Genomic DNA, 27,103 nt, shown 5'->3' on the forward strand with positions numbered 1-27,103 from the left:
TGACAAGCAATAACCGTGGAGCGCCCGGCTGCACGGAGTCGCCAGGAGCTAGGGGCTCCCCAAGACGCAGGTAGGTATCCCCAGGCCTCTGGGCCAGCATCCACCTCACGATCCCTGCCTCCTTTTCGACCTGGCACTGCACTTGGGGACCCAACTCTCTAGGTCCAAACTCCCGGGCCCCTTTCCCAAGCCGACCCCCTCCCTCTCCAGCCGCAGCCCCCGGTGCTCTCTCTTTCTCAGGGATGCGGGTGAGGAGAACTGAATCCCTCATTCCAGGGATGCTGGTTTCCATCCCAGTAGTAAGGGCTCCAGAGGGACACCGGGCGCAGGGATGCTGAGTTGAGGGGAGCCCAGGTATTGGCGCGGCCTCTCGGGGTCTGTGCAGGGTTTGGGGGAGACTTCGGATCCCAGCATTACGTAAGAGCCATGCTGCCGGCGCTTCCGGCCCTGGGGGAACTAGACTGAGACTGTGCTGGGTCCCTTGGCACTCTGCACCCCAAGAGGCCAACATCTCGACCTTCCTTGGGAGGGGGTCCTGGGAAGAGCCACCCTGCTAACGCTGCAAGGAACAGGAGGTTGCTGGGTCTCAGGGGCCAGGGTTTAATGCCTGGGGACTTCAGAGGGAATTCGTGCCAGAAGCGAGGAGCCAGGGTCAGAAAGTTAGGTCAACTAAGAGGATGGTGGGGAAATGAAGACTGGGGGTGGGGAGTGAGGGTTGGGGGGGGGGGAGAAGCAGTCATTCAGTGACCTCATCCCCTGGTCTCTGCGGGCGCGCAAGCAAAGAGCCTTCTTTGAAGGCTCGCAACACGCCCCCTCCTTCCTGGGTCCTAGCGCTCAGCGGCTTAGGACTGAATTGGAGGGGCGGGGGCGGTCTGATTGTGAGTGCGGGCACGTCCTCCTGCTCCCTAGACCCCATTCTCGGCTCCTAGTTACGTCCAGCCCTCCCCACAACCCTACCAGGTTCCAAAGTGCCTTTGTCAGGCGTTCCTCTTTCTCACCTCTCTGGGTCTGCAATGATGGAGGGGTGGGTGGGAGGCTGGAGGAAACCTCCCCCTTTGAAGCTGGCGGGCTTCACCTACAGACAGACACCCTGGGGGTGGGGAAAGATGGATAGCTTGGTGGCGGTGGAGGTGGGAGTGGGAGGGTACCTGGGCTTAGGCTTTTGGATGCTGAGGTGCTGGGTCCGTGATGACTGGGCCCGGGGACCTTGGCATGGAACCAGGCTAGCTTGCCTGGCACTGCCGTTCTCCTGTGGGCACAGCCGGCCCCGCCCTCTCAGAGACTTGGGTGGGGGTGGGGCAGAGCGAGCCGACACCGTGGGAACCAACTCCTCAGGGAGCAAACCCGGGCTCACTGGGCAGGACTCCCGAGCCTAGGGTTTCCATACAGGCTCCTCCCTTGCTTCTTCCCTGTCTCCTTGCTCCGGGAAGAGTTACCCCGCAGCGAGCACCTCTACTAGGAAACACGGCTTGAGCTATGAGAGGGTGGCCCCTACTCTCTAGGAAAGAACAGGGGAGTTGGCACAAGGGACACTGGCTGGCACAGTGGAGCCTGGACATTTCCCCCAGTCAGTGGTACTAGTGTGAGAGGGCTTCCCCTCCCCTCTCTCTGCAAATTCAATGCTTCTGGAGAAGATCCAGGAGGAAAAGGAGCTAGTCTACTCACCTTTGTGGTTTCTGCCTCCAGAGCTGAGGTCATTAGTTTAGGCTTACGAGAAGCAGAGAGGCGGTTAGTAAAGTTAGTAAATGCTCCTCATTTTGGATTCTTGGGTGGAGATGGAGTGGTCCTGTGACTCCCTTCCCCCCTTGTTAGGGTGCAAAAGGCTTTAGTCTTAAAGTGGGCACTGCCAGCTGCTTCCCCCTACTCCCCCACCCTTGCTGTGAGCCACTGCCTCCTGTTGTCATGGCAACTAGGGAATTAGGGTTTTAGCCAGTAGCACATGCCCAGGAAGGCAAGGAGAGGAAGAGTGGTGGGTCACCCCATTATCCTTTTCAGGGAGGATGAAGGAGCCACTCTCGGCTTGGGGAGACCCTGGGATGGGCAGACTCTATGCCTGTTTATGGCTGCACAACCCCCACCCCGCCCTGTCCCAACTCTGAACCTGGTAGATGAGAAGGGAGAGAGAGAGAGAGAGAGAGAGAGAAGCCAGAAGGACAGTGGGAAAGGAAATAGAAATTCTGTCAGCTGGACACCAGTATTCATGGGACACCCAAAGGTTCTAGGCCTGGGGCCTAGAGGTGAGTAATGGAGTCCATTCTTGTTCTCACGGAGCTTCCCTTCTGGGGACCCTTCCCGCTTTTGGCTTCTATTCAGGACTCACACTTAATCTCTTTCCAGAACCAGAAAGAAATATTATGTTTTGTTTGTTTGTTTTTGGGATGTTTCCCAGGCTGGCTCAAATCCCTGGGCTGAGGGGCCCTTCTGCCTTGACCTGAGTGGCTGGTACTACAGCACAGGTGGGCATCAGCATGTCCAGTGAGAAATATTTTTTCCTTGCACGTCATAAAGCCTAGGTTTTCATTGTAGCTCTCTTACCAGCTGTGGGGCTTGGGGAAAACTGATTAGCCTTTGATCCTTCCTGTCTCTCACGCCTCTGAGAAGGGGCATGCTATCTGCTCTTCTTGCCTTCCAGGGCACTTGGGGTCGCTCTGCTAATCCAACCCCCCCCCCCCATTTCTGGGCAATGCTCTCCTCTTCCTATGTGGCTGTTCCTGACGAGGATGCCCTTCCTGGTATCTCATGTCCCTGGCTTTGCCCTGTACCTTCTCATCCTCCTCTCTCCCGCTCTAGGAGACTGAGTCCAGAGTCCTCACTGACCTCACCATGCCAGTTGCTGCCACGAACTCCGAGTCTGGTAAGAAGAGGGTGAAGCTGTCAGTCTACCTTAGTGGTTGGGGGAGGGGAGTGCAGCTGTAGGAGCCGGGGGCACTTTGTACTCCTCCCCCGTCATACCACACTCAGCCACTCAGTCCTTCATTCAGCTGCCTCCTCACTGGGATCAGAGAGAGCAGAGTAATACCCTCACTGGCTCCAGGTAGCGCTGGGTTACATAGCACGGCTCACCTACTGGAGGGCCAGGGTGCTGGCTCCAGAGATGGTGCACACTGCAGCTGGACAGGAATGGCAGGGAAGTGCCCAGGATGTGGCTGAGGAATCTGGGATTTGGAGGATAGTACAGGTTGGAGGAACTGAGAAGTCCATAGTACATTCTGCCTACCCGGAGGCTAGGGGGCAGGACAACTACGGTAGGTGTAAATAGAGAGACAAAAACCCCAGATAGGAATGCTTGCACAAAGTTCTGTAAGTGTTACAGCCTTAGATTACAGAGGCTGCAAAACCCAAGAGCTGGCTGGAGACTGCCTAGCCAAAGGGTTGATAGGAACACTCAAAGGCTATGAGAGGGGAGAACTCATTGCTGTAGAGGTGGCTGGTTGTTATGGCATTGACCTGATGTCAGCCGGCCATCTCCCTTGGAGGACTTGTTTCCTCTGAAATAGAGTGGCAGGATGGGACTGGTGGTTTTAATTTTGCTCCTATATCTCCCAGAATCTGATGACTGCAGTGGGCCCCACCCCCCTGCATTCATGCCCCAAAGTCTACACCGTGCCCCAGTCGTTCCTAGAGTGTTTTCTGAGACCCACCAAAATTAGGCTCCTTGTCTAGAAAGCTCTGGCTACAGCCGAGAGAGTCCCTGAGAAGGCCTGAATTCTTCACAGGGGATCCTGCTGCTCCTTCTGCAAAGCATCCAGGACCCCACTTTGGATAGAACAAATCCTTGTTCCTACCCTCTGAGAAAATGAAAATTGCTGTCTGCCAGCTAGAACCTAAACTGTGACCCCTTTGCCACATTCTCCCCGCCCCCAGGAAAGGTTCATTCTCCATACTATGGAATGTCCCCAGCTTCTTGGAGGGCTCGTGTTTTTCTCATGCCTCCCCAACCTCTCCCCCTGCTCTAGTCACCAGCTAGCCTGCTCTAAAGCTGCTTAGGAGTGAATGAGACCCATCCCTGAGCCTGTGATTAAAGGCTTCTCATCTGGAGCTGCCAAGTAAACCCATTAGCAGTGACCTGAGGGGCTGCATAGGGCGTAGGCTCCAGCTGCAGGACACTTGGTGGGGGTACACAGGGTGGGGAGCCTGTGTCTATGAGTGTGGCCTGAGTTTTCAGACACCCCCTGGTGCCCTGTTCTAGATGGAGTCCTGTTCATTGCTTCTATATCCAAAGGAAGAAGTACAGTGTGCTCCCTTTCCCTAGCCAGCCCTCTGTGGACTTCTCAGCCTCAAAATCTAAGGGTTCATCCGCCCCTTATCATTTGGTGGCCATTGTACTTCCTATGGGTCTGATAAAGACCCAGCTGTGCCCCTCATCTGAGGACAGGCTCCCCTCCCACTCCTCCCCCCCACCCGGCCACCCGATTCCAGGGGGGCATCCCTGTTTTGGGCTCTGCAAAGGTGAAACTAGCAAGTTCCTTCTCCATCCCTTCCCCATGGATCAAAATGGCCCTTGTTATTATGGGAGGGCTCACCCTTACTTTGGTTAAGGAGAGTTTGGGAGCTATGTGAGTGGTATCACACACAGCTTGGGAGTTTAGACATCCTGCGCTCTCTTCCAGTCCCACTGTTTCTTCTTTCTTCACCAGGCTCACTCCTCTCCTTGAATCAAGGTGAGCATGTGGGCCTGCATTCAGATGAGGCTGTCCCTTTAAATATCTCTGCCACCCCTGGGTTACCGTCCTTGTGTGTAATCCTGCCTGCTGCCATGACAACCAGGGGTGCAAGGCGACCTGGTGCCAGTCTTCTGGGAATGGCTGACTGGAGGTGGCAGCAACAGCAATAGCAGTGCCCTCGTAGTGGCCTCACTGGTACGCATGCGTTCACATGGAGTACAGGGTCGTCACTAAGGCCCTTCCTCTTGCCCACTTTTATTCTTGCTGCGCCTTTTTCTAAGGTGCCTGGCTTGCTCCAGGGCATCATTCCTCACCTGATGGATAATAATGGCAAAAGGGAGAAGCAACTATTAAGCTAGAGTTAAGGGGCGGGTCCTTTACTGCTCCTTGGGTACCACCATTTTGTCTCTCCCTCCACCCGCCGCCCACACCGTGCCCCAGTGGATGATGGCATTTGAGGTTAAGATACTTGCCTCTTGTCAAATGGTATTACTGCCTTCCTGCACCTACAGGGAGGGGACCTAGAGCTGTTCTTGAAGGCTTCCTTCGGTTGAGGGGGTTATTGTAAAGAAGCTAGCCTGGCATGGGGGAGAGGGTGAAGGTCAGGAGCAGGTAGGAGTCAGCATCAGAAGTAGAGGAGGGACGTCCATATGAGAGAGGTACGAAAGCAAGACGGGAATGAAGCTCTGCCCGTCACCTGGAATTTCTACACTGGCTGAAAGGGCCCAGTCCTGAGGGACTGACTTACCCCAGTCTCATCGCCACCTCCCTACCTGCACCGGTGACAGGGATCAGGCCAGTTTAGGATGGATGACTCTCTCCTGCCACCTCCCTTCTCCCACCCATTACCGCCCCCTCCTCACCAGCAGGCGGGCTTTGGCCAATCAACAAGGCGGTCCAGGAGGCGGAGCCTTGCTATTGGCTGATCCTGCAGCGCTCTGAGAGTCCCGCCTTCTTTAGCTCAGCCCGCGTCTGGCTGGGAAGGCGCCGACCTCGCGGGAGACTGTTCCAGGATCGCCAAGGGGTCGCCATGGCCTGCAGCCCAGGCAGTGGGGCTTCCTTGGAGGGGATTTCCTTGGGCTCCTCAGAAGAGGCAGAGCTTCGCAGGGAAGGTAGGAAGAGGAGTGGGGAGAGGTCAGAGGAGGGGCACTTACCCTTTAACTGACCCCTCTCATAGTGGTCTCTGGGGCACCTGGGCAGCGGTGCCCTTAGGGGAGATCTGGACGCCCACCGGCCAGAAGAGCTGATCTGGCGGAGGGCATTACTCCCCCCGGCTCAGTCCCCCACCCTCAATAGCTGGTTGTCTGGGCAGTCAGTGAGCAGGCCGGGGGACTGTGGACATTTGGCAGACTGGGAAGGGCTCTTATTTGCCTTCTTTGAGAGCCCTGGAAGGACCTTGTAAGTCTCTGGTCCGGACCTGGAAAGGAAGGGTCTGGAGGCAGACTGGGCTGTGGTTTATGGAGAAGATGGGGAAGAGGAACTGGAAAGAAATGGGGCTCAGGAGCCCTAAGCCATCCTCCCCAAGCTCCAGTTTTAGGGCCCCCTCCTGCCCACCCTCACTTTTTGGAGGAGGGGAGCTCTGACAAGACTGTAGAGAGGTGACAGGGAGCCTATTTCCCCACTCCCCCTCCTCCAGGGCTTGGATGCTGTTATGCAGAAGTAGGCGTGGGTGGCAGAGTAATGATACCCCCTGCCCATCTCTGCTCCCAGCTGGGCACACTGATTTTTTTCCTTCTTTCCACCCCCTGGAGCTCCCTCCCACCTTCACCGGGAGCGAAGGCAGCTTCTACCCCATTCTGGGAGACCAGTTTCAGGTGTACTGATGTCCTTGGTTGCATCTCATCCCAGGCTGATAGTGCTCAACCCTGAGGCGATGTAGTTTTTGACATCTACCCACAGGGTACCCACAGCTATCTCTGGGTGCTTGTTTCTCCAGCCCCTGCTGTTATTCCAGGCTTTTGTTTTGACTTTTTTTTTTAACTCATGCATTAATTTCTTAATAATGATGTCTCTTAGAGAATTGTGCAGTATCACACTAAGCTAGTGGTATTGTAACTTAGACTGGCATTGCACTGACCCTGGCCGTTGGCATTGCTGCCTTCTTGGTTATGTTTGGACCCCCTAGAAAATATTCCACTTTCTACCTCCCTCTCTGACCTTGGCCTTCTCTTCCATCTCTACGCCTCACCACTCCCCAGCTATGGTGCAACCTCAGAGACACCCCCTCCCCCCAACCTCCAGGTGGGTTTCCTCCCGGCCTCTTTGTTTTGTTTCCTCCCAGCCAGGGCCCCAAGGTCGTGTTTTCAATCTCAGGCTTCTTTCATGGCTCTGGGACCCCCTCCAAGCACTGTCTTACCCTGGGGCCTGCCAGCTACAGGTGGTTGCCTCATGCTTCCACCCAGCTAGAAGTTGAGTGGGATGCCTGGGTCTTTGGTGCTGGGCAGAATCTGGAAAGGGGACACTTGCCTCTGCTCCTTGGTCTGGTTCCTGCTCCTGGTAGCCTCCTGCTTTCCCAGGCTGGCTTTGCTGAGGGTGGAAAACTATTGCCTGCCCCCAGGATCTCTGCCTGGGAATCTGAGAGGAGAGTAGAAAGTGCTGTCGGGTGACTTCTATGGGGCTGGAGATGGAAGGGTTTGTGCTGAATTTTCATCTTCTGTGTCCAGTTGATACTCAGCATCTCACTGCCCCTCCCCCAGCCATGCAGCAAGTCTTGGACAACCTGGGATCTCTCCCCAATGCCACTGGAGCTGCGGAACTGGACCTGATCTTCCTTCGAGGCATTATGGAAAGTCCCATAGTCAGATCCCTGGCCAAGGTATGGTGTATCAGGGAGGTGGGTCATGGGAACCCTCGGAATGGGACACATGACAGAAGGAGCCACCTGAAAGGGTGTGGAAGGATATCATGCCTGGATGATGAACCTCCAGGTGCAGCTAGACGAGCTTCCGTGGCACCTGGCTGCACCTGGCTGCACCTGGCTGCACCTGGCTGGTGAGAGGTGGCAAGGGAACATCTGACTGAGAGAAGAGCTTGCCTGGGTATTGGAATCTCCAGATTGGTCCTGCCCACTTCTCTGCCTTTGGGTGTTTGTGCATGTGTGCCAGGTGGGAGGCAGACTCAGGAAAAGAGAAAATTATGAGAATTTCGTAATGGCACTTTAGGAGCGGATGCACGCATGCTTGGGGGAGCATCCAGGACAGGACCTACCTGAGCCTCTGAGGGTAGAGGAGGCCGAGAGGGGGAGGGGCTAGCCTGAGTATGGAGGACGCAGAGAGGGGCAGGCATCTTGGGCTGTAGGAAAAGAGCTTGGGCAGAAGAATCAAAATGAGAGGTATTTGGAAGTGTGAAGCTGGGGCCTCAGGTGCCAGACAAAGACAGTGAGCTGTGAAGATGGTGGCAGGTTGTGGAGGGCACTGTGAGGGTCATGCCTGGGAGCTCAGATATTGTTCCTCAAGTATCAAGCAAGCTTCGTACATTTTAGGCAAGAAGAGACAGTGACATAGGTGTTTGGGAGACCCCCCCCCCACCGGGCAGCCACATGGAGGGTTTCAGAGACCAGTTATGGGATAGGACATAATGAGGAACCCAAGGTTCTGCTGTAAGTGGGGGAGGCTGGTGTTGACTTTAGTAGAGAGGGTGCAACAGTAAAAGAGGGAATCTTCTCCTGTGGCGAAGGAGGTGCTCCTGGGGAAAAGGGGGTGCTCCTTGGGGAAAGGGGTGCTCCTGCGCTGGGTGGGAGGCAAGGCTGGGAATGCTGGAAGTCAGGCTGATCACTGGGAAATCTGAGGAAAGGCAGGCATTCCTCTCCTGGGATTCAAGGGTCAAGGTCCAAGCAGGGGATCAGAAGCAAAGTTTGACAGTCACTGAAGGGGAGAGGATCAAGTGAACAGGGACCCAGTCAGTCAGTCCCTGGTAGGCACTGACTTCCCAGGGTGGGATGACTCAGTCCCTCCCCCAAGAGGAAGAAGAAGGTGGGCTTTTGATTCAGGGCTCAGAGGTAGGTGGAGCCATGAAAAAAGCCTGAGATTGAAAACATGACCTTGGGGCCCTGGCTGGGAGGAAACAAAGAGGCTGGGAGGAAACTCACCTGGAGTTTGGGAGGGGGGTCTCTCTGAGGTTGCACCATAGCTGCGGAGTGGTGAGGGCAGAGATGGAAGAGAAGGCCAACGTCAGAGAGGGAGGTAGGAAGTGGAATATTTCCAAGGACATTCTGGAGGGATGGCACGACCATACAGGGTGTGGCCGCTACTGATAAGTCTGTTGTTCAGGGGCATTAAAGAGGAGATCCTGGAGGGGAAGGCTGTAGTGAGGGTAGGCGTGGCTACATGCACCTGGGAATCAGAGCCAATGGCAGGTGATGTGGGAATGAGACTCAGGCAGTCAGCTGGGTCTTCAGAAATGAATGGTGGGGAGGGATTATAGGACAGAGAGGCAGTATAGAGGGCGGTAGGGTTTCCTTTGTCTTTTCTTTGTGTGCATGTGTGTGTGCACATGTGTGCATATGTGTATGTGTGTGCACATGTGTGCATATATTCATGTGCATGTGTATGTGACCCAGAGATTGAAGTTGGGTGTCTTCCTCAATCATTTTTCTACCTTACTTTTTGAGACAGAATTTCTCATTGAATTTGGAGGTCACCAATTGGGTAGACTAGCTGAACAGCAAACCCAGGGACTCTTCACAGCCTAACTTTTACCTGGATTACTGGAGACCCAAAGTTAGGACCTCATCCTTGTCCAACAAGCACTTTACCAACTGAGCCATCTCTCCAGTCCCAGGTAGTAGGCTTTCTCTAGGGCCTTGTGGGGACTCTGTCATAGGATGGTGGCAGCCTTGGTGCAGGGTGTGGAGCAATTAAGTCATGCTGGAAGAAGGGACACACCTGGCATACGTTATTGCCCATGTACACGGGAAGCTGAGGCAGGAGACCTATGCGTTTGGTAGCTTGGGCAACATAGTAAAGTCCTGTAAAAAGCAACAAGAACCCAGCATGATGATTTATTTGTTTAATCCCAGTACTTGGGATGTAGAGGCGTGAGCAGCAGGGGAGTTGAAGGTCAGCCTCAGAGAGCTTGAGGTCCCTCTGGGCTTCCAGGAAATGCTGGATTCAGAAACCACAAAAAGTAAACATTCAAAGCGAACAAAAACAATCAAAACACAGAAAAGAGCAGATGATTAAAAAGTCTGAGAAATTCTGGGCAAGAGAAAAGATGATTGGAGGGTACAAGAGAAAGGGAGGTTGCTTTTTGCATTCTGTGGTCATTGAAGATAACTTTTTTTTTTTTTAATTTAAAGCAAGAACTCACGCGTGCCTGTAGTGCTAGCTACTGTGGAGACTGAGGCAGGAGGATTGCTTGAGCCCAGTGCAGGGCAAGTCTGGGCAACACAGTGAGACCCTGCCTTTTAGATGATGAGGGAGGAATTATTTGTGTTCAAATGTTGAACACATATGCTTCAGGCAGGCAGGAAGGTTTGTCTGCCTGGATGACCGCAGAGCCTAAGACAGTGTTTGGCACATAATTGGCTTTTACTGAATATTTGTTGAGTGGATAAATAGAAAAGACTGAAGAAAATAATGTAACCACTCCCCGAATACCCATTTCCATAGCATTAATATCGAGACTGATTATTTTTGGCTTTTATGCTTTCTTTTTAAAGCCCTTTAAAAATGTATGCATTTCTCTATGTGTATGTGTGTTTGTGCATGGGTATCTCCAGAAGCCAGAAGAAGGCATTAGATCACCGAAGCTGAAGTTGCAGGGGTTGTGAACCGTTTGATGTAGGTGCTGGGAACCGAGCTTGGGTCCCTCAGCAGAAGCATGAAGTGCTCTTAACTGCCGAGCCCTCTCTCCAACTCTTACTCGTTCTGCTGAAGAAATAAAAATGTTGTTTGTTAAATCCACTCCCCCCCCCCCCTTTCCTCATTTCTACTGCTGTCCCTTCCCAAGGGTAAACACTGGTGATGTCATTTCCCAGAATGCTTGCTATCCTTATCTATATACGGGTTTAACCACTAATAATATGCCCTTGTTATCCATGCCTTTAAATTGCCCATAAATGGAAAGATAGTATAATCTGCTTCTGTATTTGAGATTTCTAGTTCGTGTAGGGAGTAAAGTTCTTGATCTAAGTATAGGTAAAGATGGTGAGATTCATTGAACTATTGTGTTCCAATTGTGAAGTGTCGAGTGCAGAGTCTAGTGTCTCCCTTCTGGAAGATGCGGGTGGTGGTGCGGATTTTGCCCTGAAAAGGACAGCACAGATGAAAATGTCCTTATATCCGTGTGTTTATGCACAATGTGAAGGTTTCTCTGGGGTAGACCTGACAATGGAAGTGCTGAATGCATGAATTTTTGAGCTTCAACATCTGTAACCTTCCAAAGCTGGATTCAGGGTTGTATGGGTTAGGCCACATCTGTGGGTCACAGGGTCAGGGCTGGGTGGTATCCAGCTTCCTTCAAAGTGTGACTTCCCTCAGTGACACTCATTCCCTGATGGTCTTGCCCAAGCACTTCACAGATTTCCAGAGAGGGATTCCTGGCTCTGTCACTCATTCATTCCCTCGTTCCCTCATTCATTCATTCATTCATTCATTCTTCCAATCATCTATTCAACAGCTGTCTCCTGGATTAAAGATCTAGCTGCAGCCGGGCGGTGGCGGTGCACACCTTTAATCCCAGCACTCAGGAGGCAGAGGCAGGCTTATCTTTGTGAGTTCGAGGCCAGCCTGGTCTACAAGAGCTAGTTCCAGAACAGGCTCCAAAGCTACAGAGAAACCCTGTCTTGAAAAATGAAAAAAAAAAAAAAATCCAGCTGCAAAATCTTGGTTCTCTTGAAGAAGTACCTCAGAGTCCCCAAGGGATTCGGGTTAAACTCTTTGTAGTCGTTAGTAACCTGCCTCCTTCCTTTGCCTTTGAGGAGTTGGGCTTGACTTTTGTCTCTGAGAATATGATAGGCATGTGTGTGTGTGTGTGTGGGGGGGGTCTGGGATGGGTAGAGCTGGGGCCAAGGATGGGGTGCCTGAGGAAGCAAACCCAGGGAATTAAAGGTTCTGAGGGCAAGCGTGACAGGCAGCTCCTAAGTCCAAGGGCTGGCTGTAGATAGCAGGTGCCTGGCATCTGGGAGGGCTGACATGGATCCAGCAACAGGTGCTTCAGAGGCAGCTAACGCCAAGGTGAGCAGTCCAAGGCGAATGGCATTTAGGAACCGGTTAAGTTGCTAACAGCAGGCTCGCCTGTCTGCAGGGATGCATGGGAAGGTGGTATTTGAAATAGTTCACATGATGAAGAGCAAAGAGCAGTGGCTGGAGGCAGAAGAGCCCCTGACTGACTTTGGGGTGTCCCTTATTCTGACTCATGGTTTCAGGGCATTCTGTCCTGGCAGGGTTCCTGGGAGTAAGAGAATGGGATGGAGGCTCAGGACATCACTGTGGACCAGGAACCAGGGAACAGCTGGAACTAGGGGCGGGGTTGTAGCTTTCATTGGACTGTTCCGAGTGTCTTACTTCTGCCAGATAGGTAGATCTAAGGACCTCCTAACAGTTCCACAGCCCTCTTAAGTAGTGCTACCAGCTAGGGAATAAGCTTTCAAAAATGTGAGCCCATGGGGGTGCATTTCAGGTTCAGACCCTGTGGTCTGTTGATCTGTGGGTATCAGTTATTTCTTCTGAGAAGTGAGGAGAGGCACACCTGTCTGGTAAGAGAGTCAAACAGATGTGGCAGTGGCTATGGATATATATTATTCATATCCCTGTGGTATAGTCTTCCATCAGCCTGAGTTCCTCAGAAGGCTTTGTCCTGTAGTTAGGCTGCCCTGGATGAGCTGGATGAGCAAGCCAGGGCTCTAGAACAATGAGGGAACAGGGAAGCCAATGAGATTGGAGCCTTGACAAAGGTGTGTGTGGTAAGGGGAAGGTGTGGCAGTGGGGAACTCCCTAAACCAGTGAGCTTTTGCTACACCCCAGACTCCCCGACGTGCTGTGGTTTAGTTCTTGTGGTTTTGTAGGCAGATTGGGTGGCTTCTCTGGGCTGGACTTGCTCACCTGGGTGGTCTAAGATGACCTCGCCCACGACTGCTGTCTCAGCTCAGAAGGCTGCAATGCCTGAGGTGACCGGATATCTCTCCATATAGTTTCTCAGCCTGTAGGAAGATGGCCCCGCCTTCCCCACATGGTGCTTTCTCTGTCCAGGGAGAACAAATTCCAGGTCACAGACCCTGCCAAGCCTCTGCTGATGTCCCAATAGCCAAAGCAAATCACCGCTGCTAAACCCTGATGGAAGGGTTCTGGAACACTGCTCTCTGGCACTTGCTTCAGTTCTTGAGTTTAATTATGAGCCCAGAGGTCAAGGGAGAGTTCTGTCCTCTGCCAGGATCAGAACTTTGGGAATCAGAGGGTGAAGGAGTTTTGCAGAGATGGCTGTGGAGGATCTATGGTTGAAGCCTGCTGTTGGCTCTGGCTCAGTAGTTGGCAGAACCAGGCTACTATTATTTCCTCTACTGTCAACTGACCATGTCCCTGGCCCCAGTTCCTGGACCCTGCATTGGAGGAGGTATGTGAGTCATAAAGCCTCCTGTAGCCTTGACTGGCCTTGACCTCACTATGTCGCAGAGACTGACTTTGAGTTCCTGCTTCAGCCTTCCCAGTGCTGGGATTAGAGGTATGCACAGCTGTACTTGGTTACCATATGCTGGGGATCCCCGCATTTTCCTTCATGCCAGGCCAGAGCTCTACCAGCCAAGCTACATCCCAGGCCATCTTGAGGATGACTTTGAGATCAAAATGGATATGCATGGTCACCACGGACATTCAAATTTCTCTCCTGGGTCCCAGGTCCAGCGCCTCTAATAACTGTGTTTACATCAATCACTTTTACAGAAAATAAGAAAAAAAATCTCTTGGGGGCTGGAGAGAGGGCTCAGCAGTTAAGAGCATCTGCCACTCTTGCAGAGGACCCTGGTTTGGTTCCTAGAATCCATACCAGTTTGAGGCTACCTAAGACTTTAACCTGCCATCTCAGACACAAACACACGTGAAAGCAAATGCTAATACATAGAAAATTTAAAAATCACTCCTAGTAAAATAAGCAAGAAGTAGTAGAGAAAATAGATTTTTAACTCAGTAAGTAAATTTTCATAATAAATTGAAAACAAAATAAAACAAAACCCCAAACTAGGCACCTAGGATTTTACATATATAGCTTGATATTCTCTCTCTCTCTCTCTCTCTCTCTCTCTCTCTCTCTCTCTCTCTCTCTCTCTCTCTCTCTCTCTCTCTCTCTTAAATAGCTACAAATTATATTCCCTTTAGGACTGTGTAGAATCCATACAGAGAGATAAACAGGAAGCCAGGGAACCATGAATGCAGGCAATGGATATGTGGTGGGTGGGGCCTGTGGTTAGATTGAGAATATCGTCCAATAACTCCCAAGTCACTGGGCCTAAACCCATCATGAAAGCACATCATGAACTAGCATTGTGAGCCAACTCTGAGTTCCTAAGGCCCCCCAGAGATTGGCAGTTGTGTTGGAGGCTGAGAGAGTTCAGTACTGGTGAGGCAGATGTTTTTTAACCCTCCGAAATGTCAGCTCTGTATTTAATGGGTCCATATTCAGAGTTTTCTCTGCATCAGAGGTCACTGTGGTAGTCAGAGTTCTCAGGAACAAAACTGCCAAACTGGTAGAATGAATATATAAATAGCACACACACACACACACATACACACCCCACAGGATTTATTAGAAGGTCTTACAATGGCTGTCTCCTGAGGGAAAGCTAAAGAATGCAATAGTTCAGTCCATGAAACTGGCTCTCCAGCCCTTGCAATCTGGTGCTGAGTCCTTGGGAACTCCTAGAGCGATGCTGGCCGCGGGTCTGCGGGTCTGCGGGTCTGTGTTGGAGTCCTGGAGAAGCAGAGTCTAACACCAGCAAGGGAGTGCCTCGACAACAGGGTGCATGGACCTGCCAGCAAGAGCGGGGGCAAGGAGACGAAAAGGTGAAGGCTTCTTTCTCCCGCATCCTTTTCCTTGGGCTGCCACCAGGAAGTGTGGTCCAGATTTAGGGTGGGCCTTCCCACCTCAAATGATCTAATTGAGAAAATTCATCACAGCCATTGGTTGATTCTTGATGTAGTCAAGTTGCCAGCCAAGACTATCGTTGTCATTAAGTCCAAGGCGAGTTGCTGGGGGGTGCCTGACTCCTTTGTTGGTCAGGTTAGTCTCTTTAGCCTGCTTGGCTTGTCCTGCCCCTATCCATGTAGCAGAAGATGCTAAAGCCCCAAAGAGCAACTTCTCAGGAGCCCAAGTCGGATACTTGGGTCAGAGCTGGATTACCTTAGCCACGGCGCTGGCCTGCGGTGGTCACATTCCTGGTACCCCTGTGACTTTGTTCTTTCTTGCAACTCAAGAGTCCCAGCATTAGCCTTGGGCACAGAAGTGACCCAGAGCCAGGCAAGTTTCTCTCTCTCTCAGGCTCCAGGCAAGTTCTCTCTCTCTCTCACTGTGCTCTGGGGTTTTCCCCACTACAGGCTTGTTTCTGGCCTAGTATGGGACTCTTGTGTTGATGGGACCCATCAATGGCCTGTCCCGCTTAACAGGAACATTGGCAAGCCAAGAGGAAAATGGACAGTTTAGGTGGTCATGTCGGGTGCTGTTCCCTGTCCTGTTTGTGAAAGACAGAGGGGGAAGGCCCTGCTCTACGCAGACATCATGTCTGTCTGTGAAATGTTATTAAGGTCTCTTCACAAGACTGACTCCAGAAAACTGTCCCCTGGCCTCGGCATGCACTCTGTGCCATGCTCCCCTCAATAAGTAAAACGTAATAAAATAAGTAAATGTAATAAAAAAATTAAACTCTTCCTGTATGAACTGGGTTTGGTGACTGGTTCATGCATGCCTGTAATTCCAGGATTTAGGAAGCCGAGGTAGGAGGGGCATATGAAGCTGAGAGTTTGAGGCCAGCACAGCGACATATTGGGAACCTCACCTCCACCAAAACAACCAAACAAAACTTCCCCTATCTTGCAAGCTTAGAAAACATTGTGGAATTAAAAAAATAAATGTGCCCAGAGCTGTTGTCCAGCACTCTGCCCTCTTCAACCTGTGGTGATTTACAATCTTGCTTCAGCCACACCTCCACCTGCTTCCTCTCTGATGAAGCAAATCTCAGATGTAATCAACTTTATCTATCTCTCGGCGTTTCAGTGTGCTCATCAAAGATAAGGATTCTCTCCCTCCCCTCCCCTCCCCCTTTATGTGTTATGTGTGTATTATTCCGTCTCTCCTCTGTGTGTGTGTGTGTGTGTGTGTATACTTTTGTTGTTGTTTTTGAGACAGGGTTTCTTTGTGTAGACTTGGCTGTCCTAGGACTAGCTATATAGGTCAGGCTGGCCTTGAACACGCAGAGATCCGCCTGTCTCTGCCTTCCAAGTGCTGGGATTAAAGGTGTGCGCCACCTGCATATACATGCAACATGTTCATACCTGGTGCCCAAGGAGCTAGAAGAGGAAAGCACTGGACTTCGTGAAACTGGATCTAGAATCTGTCGTGAGCCACCGTGTAGATGCTGGGAACCAAACCTGGGTCCTTTGCAAGAACAGCCAATGCATTTAACTGCTGAGCTGTCTCTCTGGCCCATGGTTGGTTGGTTATTTATTTATTTATTTATTTATTTATTATGTATACAATATTCTGTCTGTGTGTATGTCTGCAGGCCAGAAGAGGGCACCAGACCTCATTACAGATGATTGTGAGCCACCATGTGGTTGCCAGGAATTGAACTCAGGACCTTTGAAAGGGCAGGCAATGCTCTTAACCACTGAGCCATCTTTCCAGCCCTCCCATGGTTATTTTAGACAGGGTCTCTCACACATAATAGCTCATCAGTTTGGCCAGGCTGTATAGTCAAAGAGCTGTAGGAAACTATATATCTTCCTGTTACCTCCCCATCTCATCCCCACCCCACCTGTTGGCATCACAGGCACACACCCCAATTCCACCTTTTCATGTTTGTCTTGGGCATCTGATTTCACCTCCTCATACTTGCAAAACAGGAGCGCTTTACTGACAGCCATCTCCCAGCCTCCTATTGTGCAGTTTTAACAAACAGTATTAGGGCATCATTGCAGTCATTTTTGAAGATATCAAGGTAGATCCACAGTTCATGCCATATGCCAGAATAAACTCCAAGCAGATCAGAGACCTAAATATGAAACTCTGCATTCTAGAAGATCTCTATATGGGAGTCACCCCTCCCAACCTCAAAATTCAGATGCATGAAAGATGAATACATTCAGCCATATTAAATATATTTTTTGCAACGCAAAAACTACCATAAGCAGAATCCAAAGATAAATGACAAGCTAGAGGAAAACGATTTGCAAAAGATGTCATAAATAAAGGGCTAATCTTCTCAATATAGAGAGAACATTTAAAAATGGGGAAAGGAAAAAAAAAGTCAAATAGAAAAATTGGCAAAAGACATGAACAGACAGTTCACACAAGTAGATACCCAGATGGTCTTTAAACATACGAAGCGATGCTTGACTGCACCCATAATAAGCAAAATGCAAATTAAGCTCCACCGACAGATCATTTCTCATCGGAGTGACTGGCAGGCATTCAGAAATTTGATTAGTACTGGGAGGAGCTGTGGAGACATTTCACATGCGATGCTGGTGGTAAAGGAAGTTGGCTGCAGCCCCACAGAATATGAGACATCTGCTTGACCCAGCCAGACTTCTAGCAATGCCTGCAGGATCTCCACGGATAGAGAGCACTGTATCATGTTTATTTCCCAGTCGCCGTCATCGTCCTCTTCTTCCTCTTCTTCAGATTTACTTATGTATTATGCATATCATATTCTGCCTACGTATATCCTATAGGCCAGTAGAGGGCACCAGATCTCATTACAGATGGTTGTGAGCCACCATGTGGTTGCCGGGAATTGAACTCAGGACCTCTGGAAGTGCAGTCAGTGCTCTTAACCTCTGAGCCACCTCTCCAGACCTCCCAGTCTTCTTGCAATAGCAAAATGTTAGAAACAAGCTGAATATTCAGAGACTGGTTGAGTAAGTTATAGGACTCCTGGTGTGCAGTAGAGTCTTGCAGTCATTAAAAAAGTAAGAACGATAGAAGGGAATCTCCGTGTGTGATGTGAGGTGGTATCTGGAGAGAACCGTTAGGTTGGCAACCCAGATAACAGCTGGGTATGGTGGTGCGTGTCTTTAATCCTAGCACCTGGGAGACAGAGGCAGGAAGAGCTCTGGGAGTTCACATAGCAAGTTTGGGCCAGCCTTGGTTACACAGTAAGACCCCTGTCTCAAACAAACAAACAAACAAAAACCCCAAATGAATAGGGCTGGAGAGACGGCTCAGAAGTTAAGAGCACTGACTGTTCTTCCAGAGGACCCAGGTTTGATTCAAGCATTGCACATAATGGCAGATCTCAACCATCTGTCGCTGCAGTTCCGGGGGATCTGATGATACCCTCTTCTGGTCTCTATGGGCACTGCATGTACATGGTGCACAGACATTATTACCGGCAAAACACGCATACACATAAATTAAAAGTAACTAAAATCTAAAAATAAAAATCCCAAACAGAAAAAGAAAAGAGAAATATGCCAGGCAGTGGTAGTGCAATGCCTTTAATCCCAGCACTTCAGAGGCAGAGGCAGGCAGATTTCTCTGAGTTTGAGGCCAGCCTGGTCTACAGAGTGAGTTCCAGAACAGTCAGGGCTACACAGAGAAACCCTGTCTCGAAAAACCTAAAATAAATAAATAAAATAAAAAAGGAGTGTATTAAATCTTTCTTGTCATACTTTCTTTGGACCGCCAGCCCCCAAATAATGACATGGAGATTTATTAGTTATGGAATCTTGGCCTTTAGCTTAGGCTTATTCCCAACTAACTCTTATAACTTAAATTGATGTGTTTCTATTAATCTATGTTCTGCCACGTGGCTTTTTTTCTTCTCTTCCATTCTGAGTGTCCAATCCCTCCCTGTCTTGCTGGTGTCTCCTGCTGTGCCTGATTCTAACCCTGAGTTCTTCTTTGTGCCTGGAAGTTTCTCCTTTTCTTTCTTGCCTGTCTATTGGCCATTCAGCTCTTTATTAAACCAATCAGGTGCCTTAGGCAGGTGAGGCAAAACACAGACATATCTTCATGCAGAGTACAAAAAAGATTATCCCACAACAAAGGAGGAATAAATAAACATTTTAGTCTTGTGGAAATGGCATAATCCCTAAACTAATGAAATAATTCCTTCTAGGTGTGTCTGAAAAAAGATTTTCTAGATTAAAGAAGACTTGGGCTGGAGAAATGGCTCAGCGGTTAAGAGCACTGACTGCTCTTCCAGAGGACCGGGGTTCAATTCCCAGCACCCACATCGCAGTTCACAACTGTCTGAAAATCCAGTTCTATGGGATCTGACACCTTCACACCAAAGAACATAAAATAAAGATAAATAAATCATAAAAAAATTTAAAAAAAGAAGACAAAACATACTCGATGACCAAAAGCAGCACATGATCCTTGGTAGGATGTCGGATCAGAAAAATAGAATTAAAAAGGATACTTTTGGGATAGTAGGGAACCTTGAGTTTGGATTATTAGATAACATTACCACACATAACTATATTACACTTTTCGTGTGTGCTAATGGCACAGTGGTTTCTAGATTGGAGGAGGCTAATGTTCTTTGGGATGTAGTGTCTGTGGCTGTCTTTCAGATGAGCAGCAGGAAAGACTCCATTCATATAGATCCCCGGATGACACTGCTTCATTACCCAACATAGGCCAACTGTCAGCTGGGAAGGGGGGAATGGGATCTTTCCCTGATTTCAGAGCCTAGCTATGGACCCCAGGGTTAGTAAAGCAACGAATATATGCAAGGCTCTTTGCTGGCACCATGCACCGATTACTTCCTTCCTCCCTCCCTCCCTCCTTCCTTCCTCCTTCCTTCCCTCCTTCCATTCCTTCCCTTCCTTCCTTCCTTCCTTCCTTCCTTCCTTCCTTCCTTCCTTCCTTCCTCCCTCCCTCTCTCCTTCCTTCTTCCTTCCTCCTTCCTTCCCTCCTTCCCTCCTTCCCTCCCTCCTTCCCTCCCTCCCTCCCTCCCTCCCTCCCTCCCTCCCTTCCTTCCTTCCTTTCTTTTTTTTGGGGGGTATGTGTGTGTGTTTTGAGACAGGGTTTCTCTGTGTAGTCCTGGCTGTCCTGGAACTCAATATGTAGACCAGGCTGGCCTCAGACTCTGATCTGCCTGCCTCTGCCTTCCGAGTGCTGGCATTAAAGGAGCGTGACATCCCCACCCCTGATTTCTTTAAAGAGATTTACTTTTAAAAGTATTAAGATGTTAACATGATGTGTGTGTGCGTACGTGTGTGGGTGTATGCATGTTATAGCATGTACATGAATGTTGGAGGACCACTCTGTGAAGTCACTTCTCTCCTTCCTCCTCCATGTGGGTTCCAGGGAACAGACTCAGGTTACAAGCTTGAGTGACAAACGCCTTTATACGATGAGTCATCTTGCTGGTCTCATGAATTGCTTCCTTGCCCCTTCCCCCATAAGACACACTGAGCCTGGAGACCCAGGTTCAAGTCCCTGGGAAAGTTACTTTACCTTCATGGCTTTCTGATCTTGGGCTAAAAGATGTCTGAGGTCTCATCCGACCATGATCTTGACTCCATATACTTACATTTCTTGGGAGTTGGGGACAGTTTGATGATTTTTGGTGACCATGTGAGTCAGGAGAATGGAATCAGAAGTCTGTGTTTTAGATTGTCCTGTTGCCGGGCGGTGGTGGCGCACGCCTTTAATCCCAGCACTCGGGAGGCAGAGGCAGGCGGATCTCTGTGAGTTCGAGACCAGCCTGGTCTACAACAGCTAGTTCCAGGACAGGCTCCAAAGCCACAGAGAAACCCTGTCTCGAAAAACCAAAAAAATAAATAAATAAATAAAAAATAAAAAATAAAAAAATAAAAAAAATAGATTGTCCTGTTTATAAACTGAGTCTTTAAAAAATTATTTTTATTTTATGTGCATTGGTGTTTTGCCTGCATGTATGTTTGTGTGAGGGTGTCAGATCTTGGAGTTGCAGACAGTTGTGAGCCACAATGTGGGTGTTGGAAATTGAACCCGGAACCTCTGGAAGACCAACCAGTGCTCTTAACTGCTGAGTCATATAGAGTTAATCATCATTTGCTGGATAAAGAAAAACAAAGTACACATGAATGTGTGTGTGTGTGTGAGTGTGTGAGTGTGTGTGTGAGTGTGTGTGTGAGTGTGTGTGAGTGTGTGAGTGTGTGAGTGTGTGAGTATGTGTGTGTGTGTGAGTGTGTGTGTGAGTGTGTGTGAGTGTGTGTGAGTGTGTGAGTGTGTGTGTGTGTGTGTGAGTGTGTGTGTGAGTGTGTGTGTGAGTGTGTGTGTGTGTGTGTGTGTGTGTGCTTTGCGTAACTAAAGTGGGACCCAGAGTGATGTTGCCAGTGGGGTTTAAGGATTAGGGGTTTGGAGCCTGGCTGGCCTCACCTATTGCTTCCACACCCCAGGCCCACGAGCGGCTGGAGGAGACGAAGTTGGAGGCCGTTCGGGATAACAACCTGGAGCTGGTGCAGGAGATCCTTCGGGACCTGGCGCAGCTGGCGGAGCAGAGCAGCACCGCTGCGGAACTGGCACGCATCCTCCAGGAGCCTCACTTCCAGGTTCCCAGCTGCTGGCTGCTGCGTGTGGTGGTGGTGGTGGGGGCGGCAATTTCCTAGTTGGAAGTTGGTTGGGAAGCGGGGCATTTCCCCATTGTCCCTTCTTTTCCATCCCTTTTCAGTCCCTCTTGGAGACACATGACTCAGTGGCCTCAAAGACCTATGAGACCCCACCCCCCAGCCCAGGTCTAGATCCCACGTTCAGCAATCAGCCCGTACCTCCTGATGCGGTGCGCATGGTGGGCATCCGCAAGACCGCTGGAGAACATCTGGTGAGGATCAGAGGCTTGTGGGGGAGGGGATAGAGAGTCACCAATGAGGAAGGAGACAGGGCAGGTGGGACTAGGCCCAGGTTCATACAAGGGCTATATAGACTTAGCTATACATGATTGTGAGTACACACACGTGTGCATGTGCATGCGCACACATATACACATTCTCCCTCAGGATCCTCTCCAGGCTGTGGCTATAGGTGAAGAACTGAGCCTAGAATAGGAGATTTTTGGGGGGGGGGATGAGGATGGAGACAGGAGTGGGAGGGCCACTCTGGACAGAGACAGCCTTGCTACCTGCTCCTTTCGTTCCCCAGGGTGTGACGTTCCGAGTGGAGGGCGGCGAGCTGGTGATTGCTCGTATTCTGCACGGGGGCATGGTGGCTCAGCAAGGCCTGCTGCACGTTGGTGACATCATCAAGGAAGTGAACGGGCAGCCAGTGGGCAGCGATCCCCGGGCGCTGCAGGAGCTCCTGCGCAACGCCAGTGGCAGTGTCATCCTCAAGATCCTGCCCAGCTACCAGGAGCCCCACCTGCCCCGACAGGTGGGCCTGCTCCCTGAGCCCTACCCCGCTCAAGGCCCCAGAGCTGAGCCCCCACAGGTGGGCCTGCTCCCTGAGCCCTACCCTGCTCAAGGCCCCAGAGCTGGCTGAGCTATAGCTCCGAGGTCTCTTGGTCTGTTCCACCCTAAGTATGTCTAAGGAAGAAGAGCCAGCAAGCCCTCCAGGCTGATGGTACTCATGACAGCTACACAGCCTCCAAGCGTGGCGCATAAGCACACGTGGACGTGTCTTACGTGTAGGCATTCGTGCACATACGCAAGAGATATGTGAGCTTCTATGACTAGGAAGGCCTATCTGAGTGTGCAAGAGATTGTATGGAGTATCCTGAGTGAGCAAAGGGATGTAGTGATCTTTGCGGCCTTTGCACCTATGTGTGTGTGTGCAAAGACCTCACCCCGCAGGCCTGTGTAAGGTGGGATTGTCACCTGCCCTGGGAGCTGCTTCCTTAGTGGATTGTGAAAGCTGTCACCTCACCCTCCTTTTTGGGTTTTGCTCTCTCCAAATTCTGTCCTCCCAAGGAAGACTACAGGGTTAGGTGCCAGTGACCCCGACCTGGGTATCTGCTTCCTTTTTCCTGGGGCCTGACCCAGTTTTGGGCAGTTTCTTAATTGCTAAATTTAAGTCTCTTCATTCTAATCGCCAAGGGGGAGTACCAGGAAGGCAGGGTAAGCAGGCCTGGGGACATCACTCCTTTAGACAGGGAGAGTGGCAGGGAGGGGTGGACTGTCTGCCAAACACCCTTCCAGTGGACACACTCTCTCTTCGGTCCCTTGACTCCTCCAAAATCCCTGTGCTCAGGTATTTGTTAAATGCCACTTCGATTATGACCCTGCCCGCGACAGTCTCATCCCCTGCAAGGAAGCAGGCCTGCGCTTCAACGCTGGGGACTTGCTCCAGATTGTAAACCAGGATGATGCCAATTGGTGGCAGGTGAGCCCTGGGCACTCCTACAGTCTCTCCAAGTACAGTAACGGGGCAGGAGGGATGGGGCGCTGCAAAGGGTCCTCTTACCCAGGTAGGTCTTTGGCATGTGCCATTTCAGGCATGCCACGTAGAAGGGGGCAGTGCTGGGCTCATCCCCAGCCAGTTGTTGGAGGAGAAGCGGAAAGCGTTTGTCAAACGGGACCTGGAACTGACCCCGACCTCAGGTAGGCGACCCGTCCCCCGTCTCAAGTCCCAATTTAAGACTTGGAATCACCCAGTTTTTACTCATTTGTTTCCTTGTGGCCAGGGACCCTGTGTGGCAGCCTTTCGGGAAAGAAGAAGAAGCGCATGATGTATTTGACAACCAAGAATGCAGGTGGGTGCTAATTCCTGTCCCAGTTGCCCAATATGCCATATCTCTCTTCCTTACAAGTAACCTTGGGGGTCAACTCTGGTCAGATACTGCCAGCCTCCTTCTTAGGCACGACGCATTCTGAGAGCCCCTTCCCTCCCCAATGGGGCAGCCTGCTGAGCAGTGCCATCTCTCTGTGCCCAGAGTTTGACCGCCACGAGCTGCTCATTTACGAGGAGGTGGCCCGCATGCCCCCATTCCGCCGGAAAACCCTGGTGCTGATTGGCGCTCAGGGTGTGGGCCGACGCAGCCTGAAAAACAAACTCATTCTGTGGGATCCAGACCGCTATGGCACCACAGTGCCCTGTGAGTGGGGACCATGAAGCGGGAGGTGCGAGGGTGGATGGGGATGGGGAAGGGAGAAAGGAGGGATGGTGGTGGAGGGGTGCGGAACAGCACTGAGTGAGCATCTTCAGGGGCACCAGGTCAGGTGGTTCCTTTGGGTGAGCGCTGTGTGGTGTGCGCCCTCTGTGGGTGGATGAAGGGAACTGCAGGCTCGGGATTTGGCGTAGGGGCTGGCTTTATTTCAGGATTTCTTTTCTCAAGTTTTGCTTGCAAAAAGGGTCAGGAAAAAAAAAGTGTCTACCTTGGGATCCACGAAAGAGGGTTAAACTGCGTGTGGCCTTATGGCAGACAGGGCTTCTAATCTAAGTAATGGGTCAGCAGGAGGTGGAGGTGGGTGGTGGTGGTTCCTGGAGGCAGGAACAAGAATATTAAGCATAGATTTCTTGACCCTTGCCGTATACAGCTTTGGGCTGTTCGTCGCCCTTCCTGAGCATCTGCTACCACCAATGTGCATGAGATGGGGCAAGTTGTTCTCTGAAAGTCCTCTTGGACAAGTGTCTTGCGTGTGTTTGTGTACACATGCATGTCAGGGCTGAGGGTGAAGGTCCGTGTGTATGAAGACATGAGTTCAGAGATCATGCAACCCACATGGAACCCACATGTGCATTTTTGAGGTGGGGTGACTTGACTCACCCGTCAGCCATGCTTCCTCTCCAGACACATCCCGGAGGCCCAAGGACTCAGAAAGGGAAGGGCAGGGCTACAGCTTTGTGTCTCGCGGGGAGATGGAGGCCGACATCCGTGCTGGGCGCTACCTGGAACATGGGGAGTATGAGGGCAACCTGTACGGCACGCGTATCGACTCCATCCGTGGCGTGGTTGCCTCTGGCAAGGTGTGCGTGCTGGACGTCAACCCCCAGGTACTGTTAACTCTTCCCTTTCATGTCCGTCAGTGTCCCTCTACCCGCACCCTGCTCCCCTGAGCAAGCCCTGTATGGCTCCCAGTGTTCATGTTCCCCTCGACTATGGCTAAGTATCCAGCCCTTTTCCTACTTCCTGGATTCTTCCCCACCCTCCTTCAGTTCGCCTCCAGCTACTTGTCTTTCTCAGGACCCAGGTCCCAGAACTCCAGGCACCCCAAGCATCCACTCTCAGGTGCCACCCTGTCACTCACACATGTGAAGATATGGCTCCCAGCCTCTTCTTTGCCTGCAGGCGGTGAAGGTCCTGAGGACAGCTGAGTTTGTACCTTATGTGGTATTCATTGAGGCCCCTGACTTTGAGACCCTTCGAGCCATGAACCGGGCTGCGCTGGAGAGCGGCGTGTCCACGAAACAGCTGACGGTGAGGGGCTCTGATCGCCTGGGGTGGTGGAAGCAGAGCAGTTGGACTTTGGTCAGTAATTTGTGCATCTGACGAGAGCCGGTGGGAGAACAGGACAGAGATGGCCAGGGGAGGCTTCTGGACCTTGATACAGCATTGCCCCAATGGATAGGGTTTGCCAAGTTCTGAACTGAAGGCTTCCCACCCCCCACGCCCCCATCTCCTGTCCCATGCCTGTTACGACAGCTCCTCTACTCCACGGAGGCTGTTAGGGTTGGGCTTGCAGCCTCTGATGACCTGATGCCAGCTTTTGTACACCATGGCCCTGACCAAAAATGCAGCCGGAGCCTCTGGAACACCGCTGCCCTAGGTTTCGTTAAGCCAGTTGTCCAGTTCCGTCACTGCTTCCCAGCTTAGCTTCCTTTAGGTATAGGGGTGGGTGGGAATTAACTTGTCCATTTGTGGGATCATCCTGGTACCAGGCGAATGATGACGCCACCTCAGCTATAGACGCCACCTCAGCAAGGGAAGGGAGCCCTGGCTGGAGTCAGGTGGATCCCTGAGCCATCGGCTCACTGTGACCTCTCTGTATCTGAGCTTTGTCTTATTAATGGGAGAAAATTAATCCTCCCTTGTGGAGCTGTAGTGAAGGGCCCTGTGGGTGGGTAAAGGGTTAGTGCCCTGCTTGTCACAATGGCTCCTCCCTCCTTCCCTCCTCCCTCCTTCTCTCCTTTCCTCCTTTACATCCATCTGGGCTTGCTGGGGCACAGCCTTGTGGGGCACAGGGCATCTGTACCACTGCGGCTGGACTTTGGGGTGAGGTAGGCAGGTTGTAGATCCCTCTGATGATGGGAGCAAGGAGGAGGAACTGACGAAGCCCCTTGTGTGGGACAGGAGGCAGATCTGAGGCGGACAGTGGAGGAGAGCAGCCGCATCCAGAGGGGATACGGGCACTACTTCGACCTCAGCCTGGTCAACAGCAACCTGGAGAGGACCTTTCGTGAGCTCCAGGCTGCCATGGAGAAGCTTCGAACAGAGCCCCAGTGGGTGCCCGTCAGCTGGGTGTACTGAGCTCTGCTCTGGACCTTGTTCCCTGCCTGGTTGGGAATCCATCCTTCAGCCCACTTGTGACACCCTCCTACCCCAATAACGATCTCCACCCCCCCCCCACCCCATCTCTGGTTTTCCCTGGATCACAGTTCCCAGCAGGCTTCAGTCCAGAGGTGTGCACTGCCAGGGAGGTGGTGTTCATAGGGTACCTCTGTACCCAGGTGCTGCCCACTCCCGATGTCCACTGGCCACCAGACATCCCTCTCTAAGGATCATGCTGTGTCCAGGAGCATCTCAGAGTCCCTCCTGTGATGCTCAGACCAGGGAAGAGCAGAACTGCGTTGACCTTGTGGTCAGTAGGTCTAGGACCCTACCAGCCTTTTCTCCTTGGGGCTGGCCACACCCACCCTGTTCCCTGGCCTCTCCCACCCCTCCCTATAGTCCTTGGAACAGCCTTGGACTGTTCTCCTAAGGCCAGGTACTCAGACCACTGGTAGCTAAGCAGACCTGGGCAGTGGTGTCAGTCTGGGCTGTTTTAGAGACTGGGGGAGCCCCATCTTGAGCCAGCTGTTGTAGCTGGTGGCACAGGCCTCAGCTCCTCGAGGAGCAAACGTAGCCTGGTCCCTCCTTTATTCCTAGCTTCTCACTGCCAAAGTCTCTCCATGGACTTTCTCCATGTGTCCCTCTTTTATAAGCCCTGCTCCCCAAACAGTGCGACTGGCAGGTGGCAGGAGGCTTAGCCCAGGTTGGGAATAGGGCCTAGAAAGCTGAACCCTCTGTTGCTGGGACCTAAAGCACTCCGGGCTCCACAGCCCACACCAGGCTCTGTTTGCTTTGGGCTTTTCTCTGAATGCATCTAGGTGGCCCCTGGCATTAGGGCTGGCAAGCTTGGGCTTGAGGAGGGGGTGGGGTGACTGTG

At 51.5% G+C, this 27,103-nt stretch overlaps 1 protein-coding gene across 1 annotated transcript; it reads left to right on the forward strand.

Annotated features, from left to right (window-relative positions):
- On the forward strand, positions 1–26,595 carry Mpp2 (membrane palmitoylated protein 2). The gene is made up of 13 exons (XM_038327203.1): positions 1–70; positions 2,791–2,854; positions 7,361–7,479; positions 21,206–21,358; positions 21,478–21,627; positions 21,945–22,172; positions 22,989–23,120; positions 23,233–23,338; positions 23,422–23,490; positions 23,671–23,832; positions 24,529–24,731; positions 25,027–25,155; positions 26,029–26,595. Exons 2-13 carry the CDS (start codon positions 2,824–2,826, stop codon positions 26,203–26,205), a joined length of 1,659 nt encoding a protein of 552 aa, XP_038183131.1. The 5' UTR covers positions 1–70; positions 2,791–2,823; the 3' UTR covers positions 26,206–26,595.
- The last annotated feature ends 508 nt before the right edge of the window (positions 26,596–27,103 follow it).

Source organism: Arvicola amphibius, chromosome 4, assembly GCF_903992535.2.
Source record: "Arvicola amphibius chromosome 4, mArvAmp1.2, whole genome shotgun sequence".
In the NCBI taxonomy this organism is placed as follows: Eukaryota; Metazoa; Chordata; class Mammalia; order Rodentia; family Cricetidae; genus Arvicola; species Arvicola amphibius.

What these genes read in the sequence shown, in the direction of transcription:
- Mpp2 (XM_038327203.1), top strand. Translation starts at nt 2,824, where the DNA reads ATGCCAGTTGCTGCCACGAACTCCGAGTCTG. An exon ending in TGCTGGACGTCAACCCCCAG is followed by an intron (nt 24,732 to 25,026) that starts GTACTGTTAACT and finishes CTTTGCCTGCAG; the next exon opens with GCGGTGAAGGTCCTGAGGAC. An exon ending in TGTCCACGAAACAGCTGACG is followed by an intron (nt 25,156 to 26,028) that starts GTGAGGGGCTCT and finishes TGTGTGGGACAG; the next exon opens with GAGGCAGATCTGAGGCGGAC.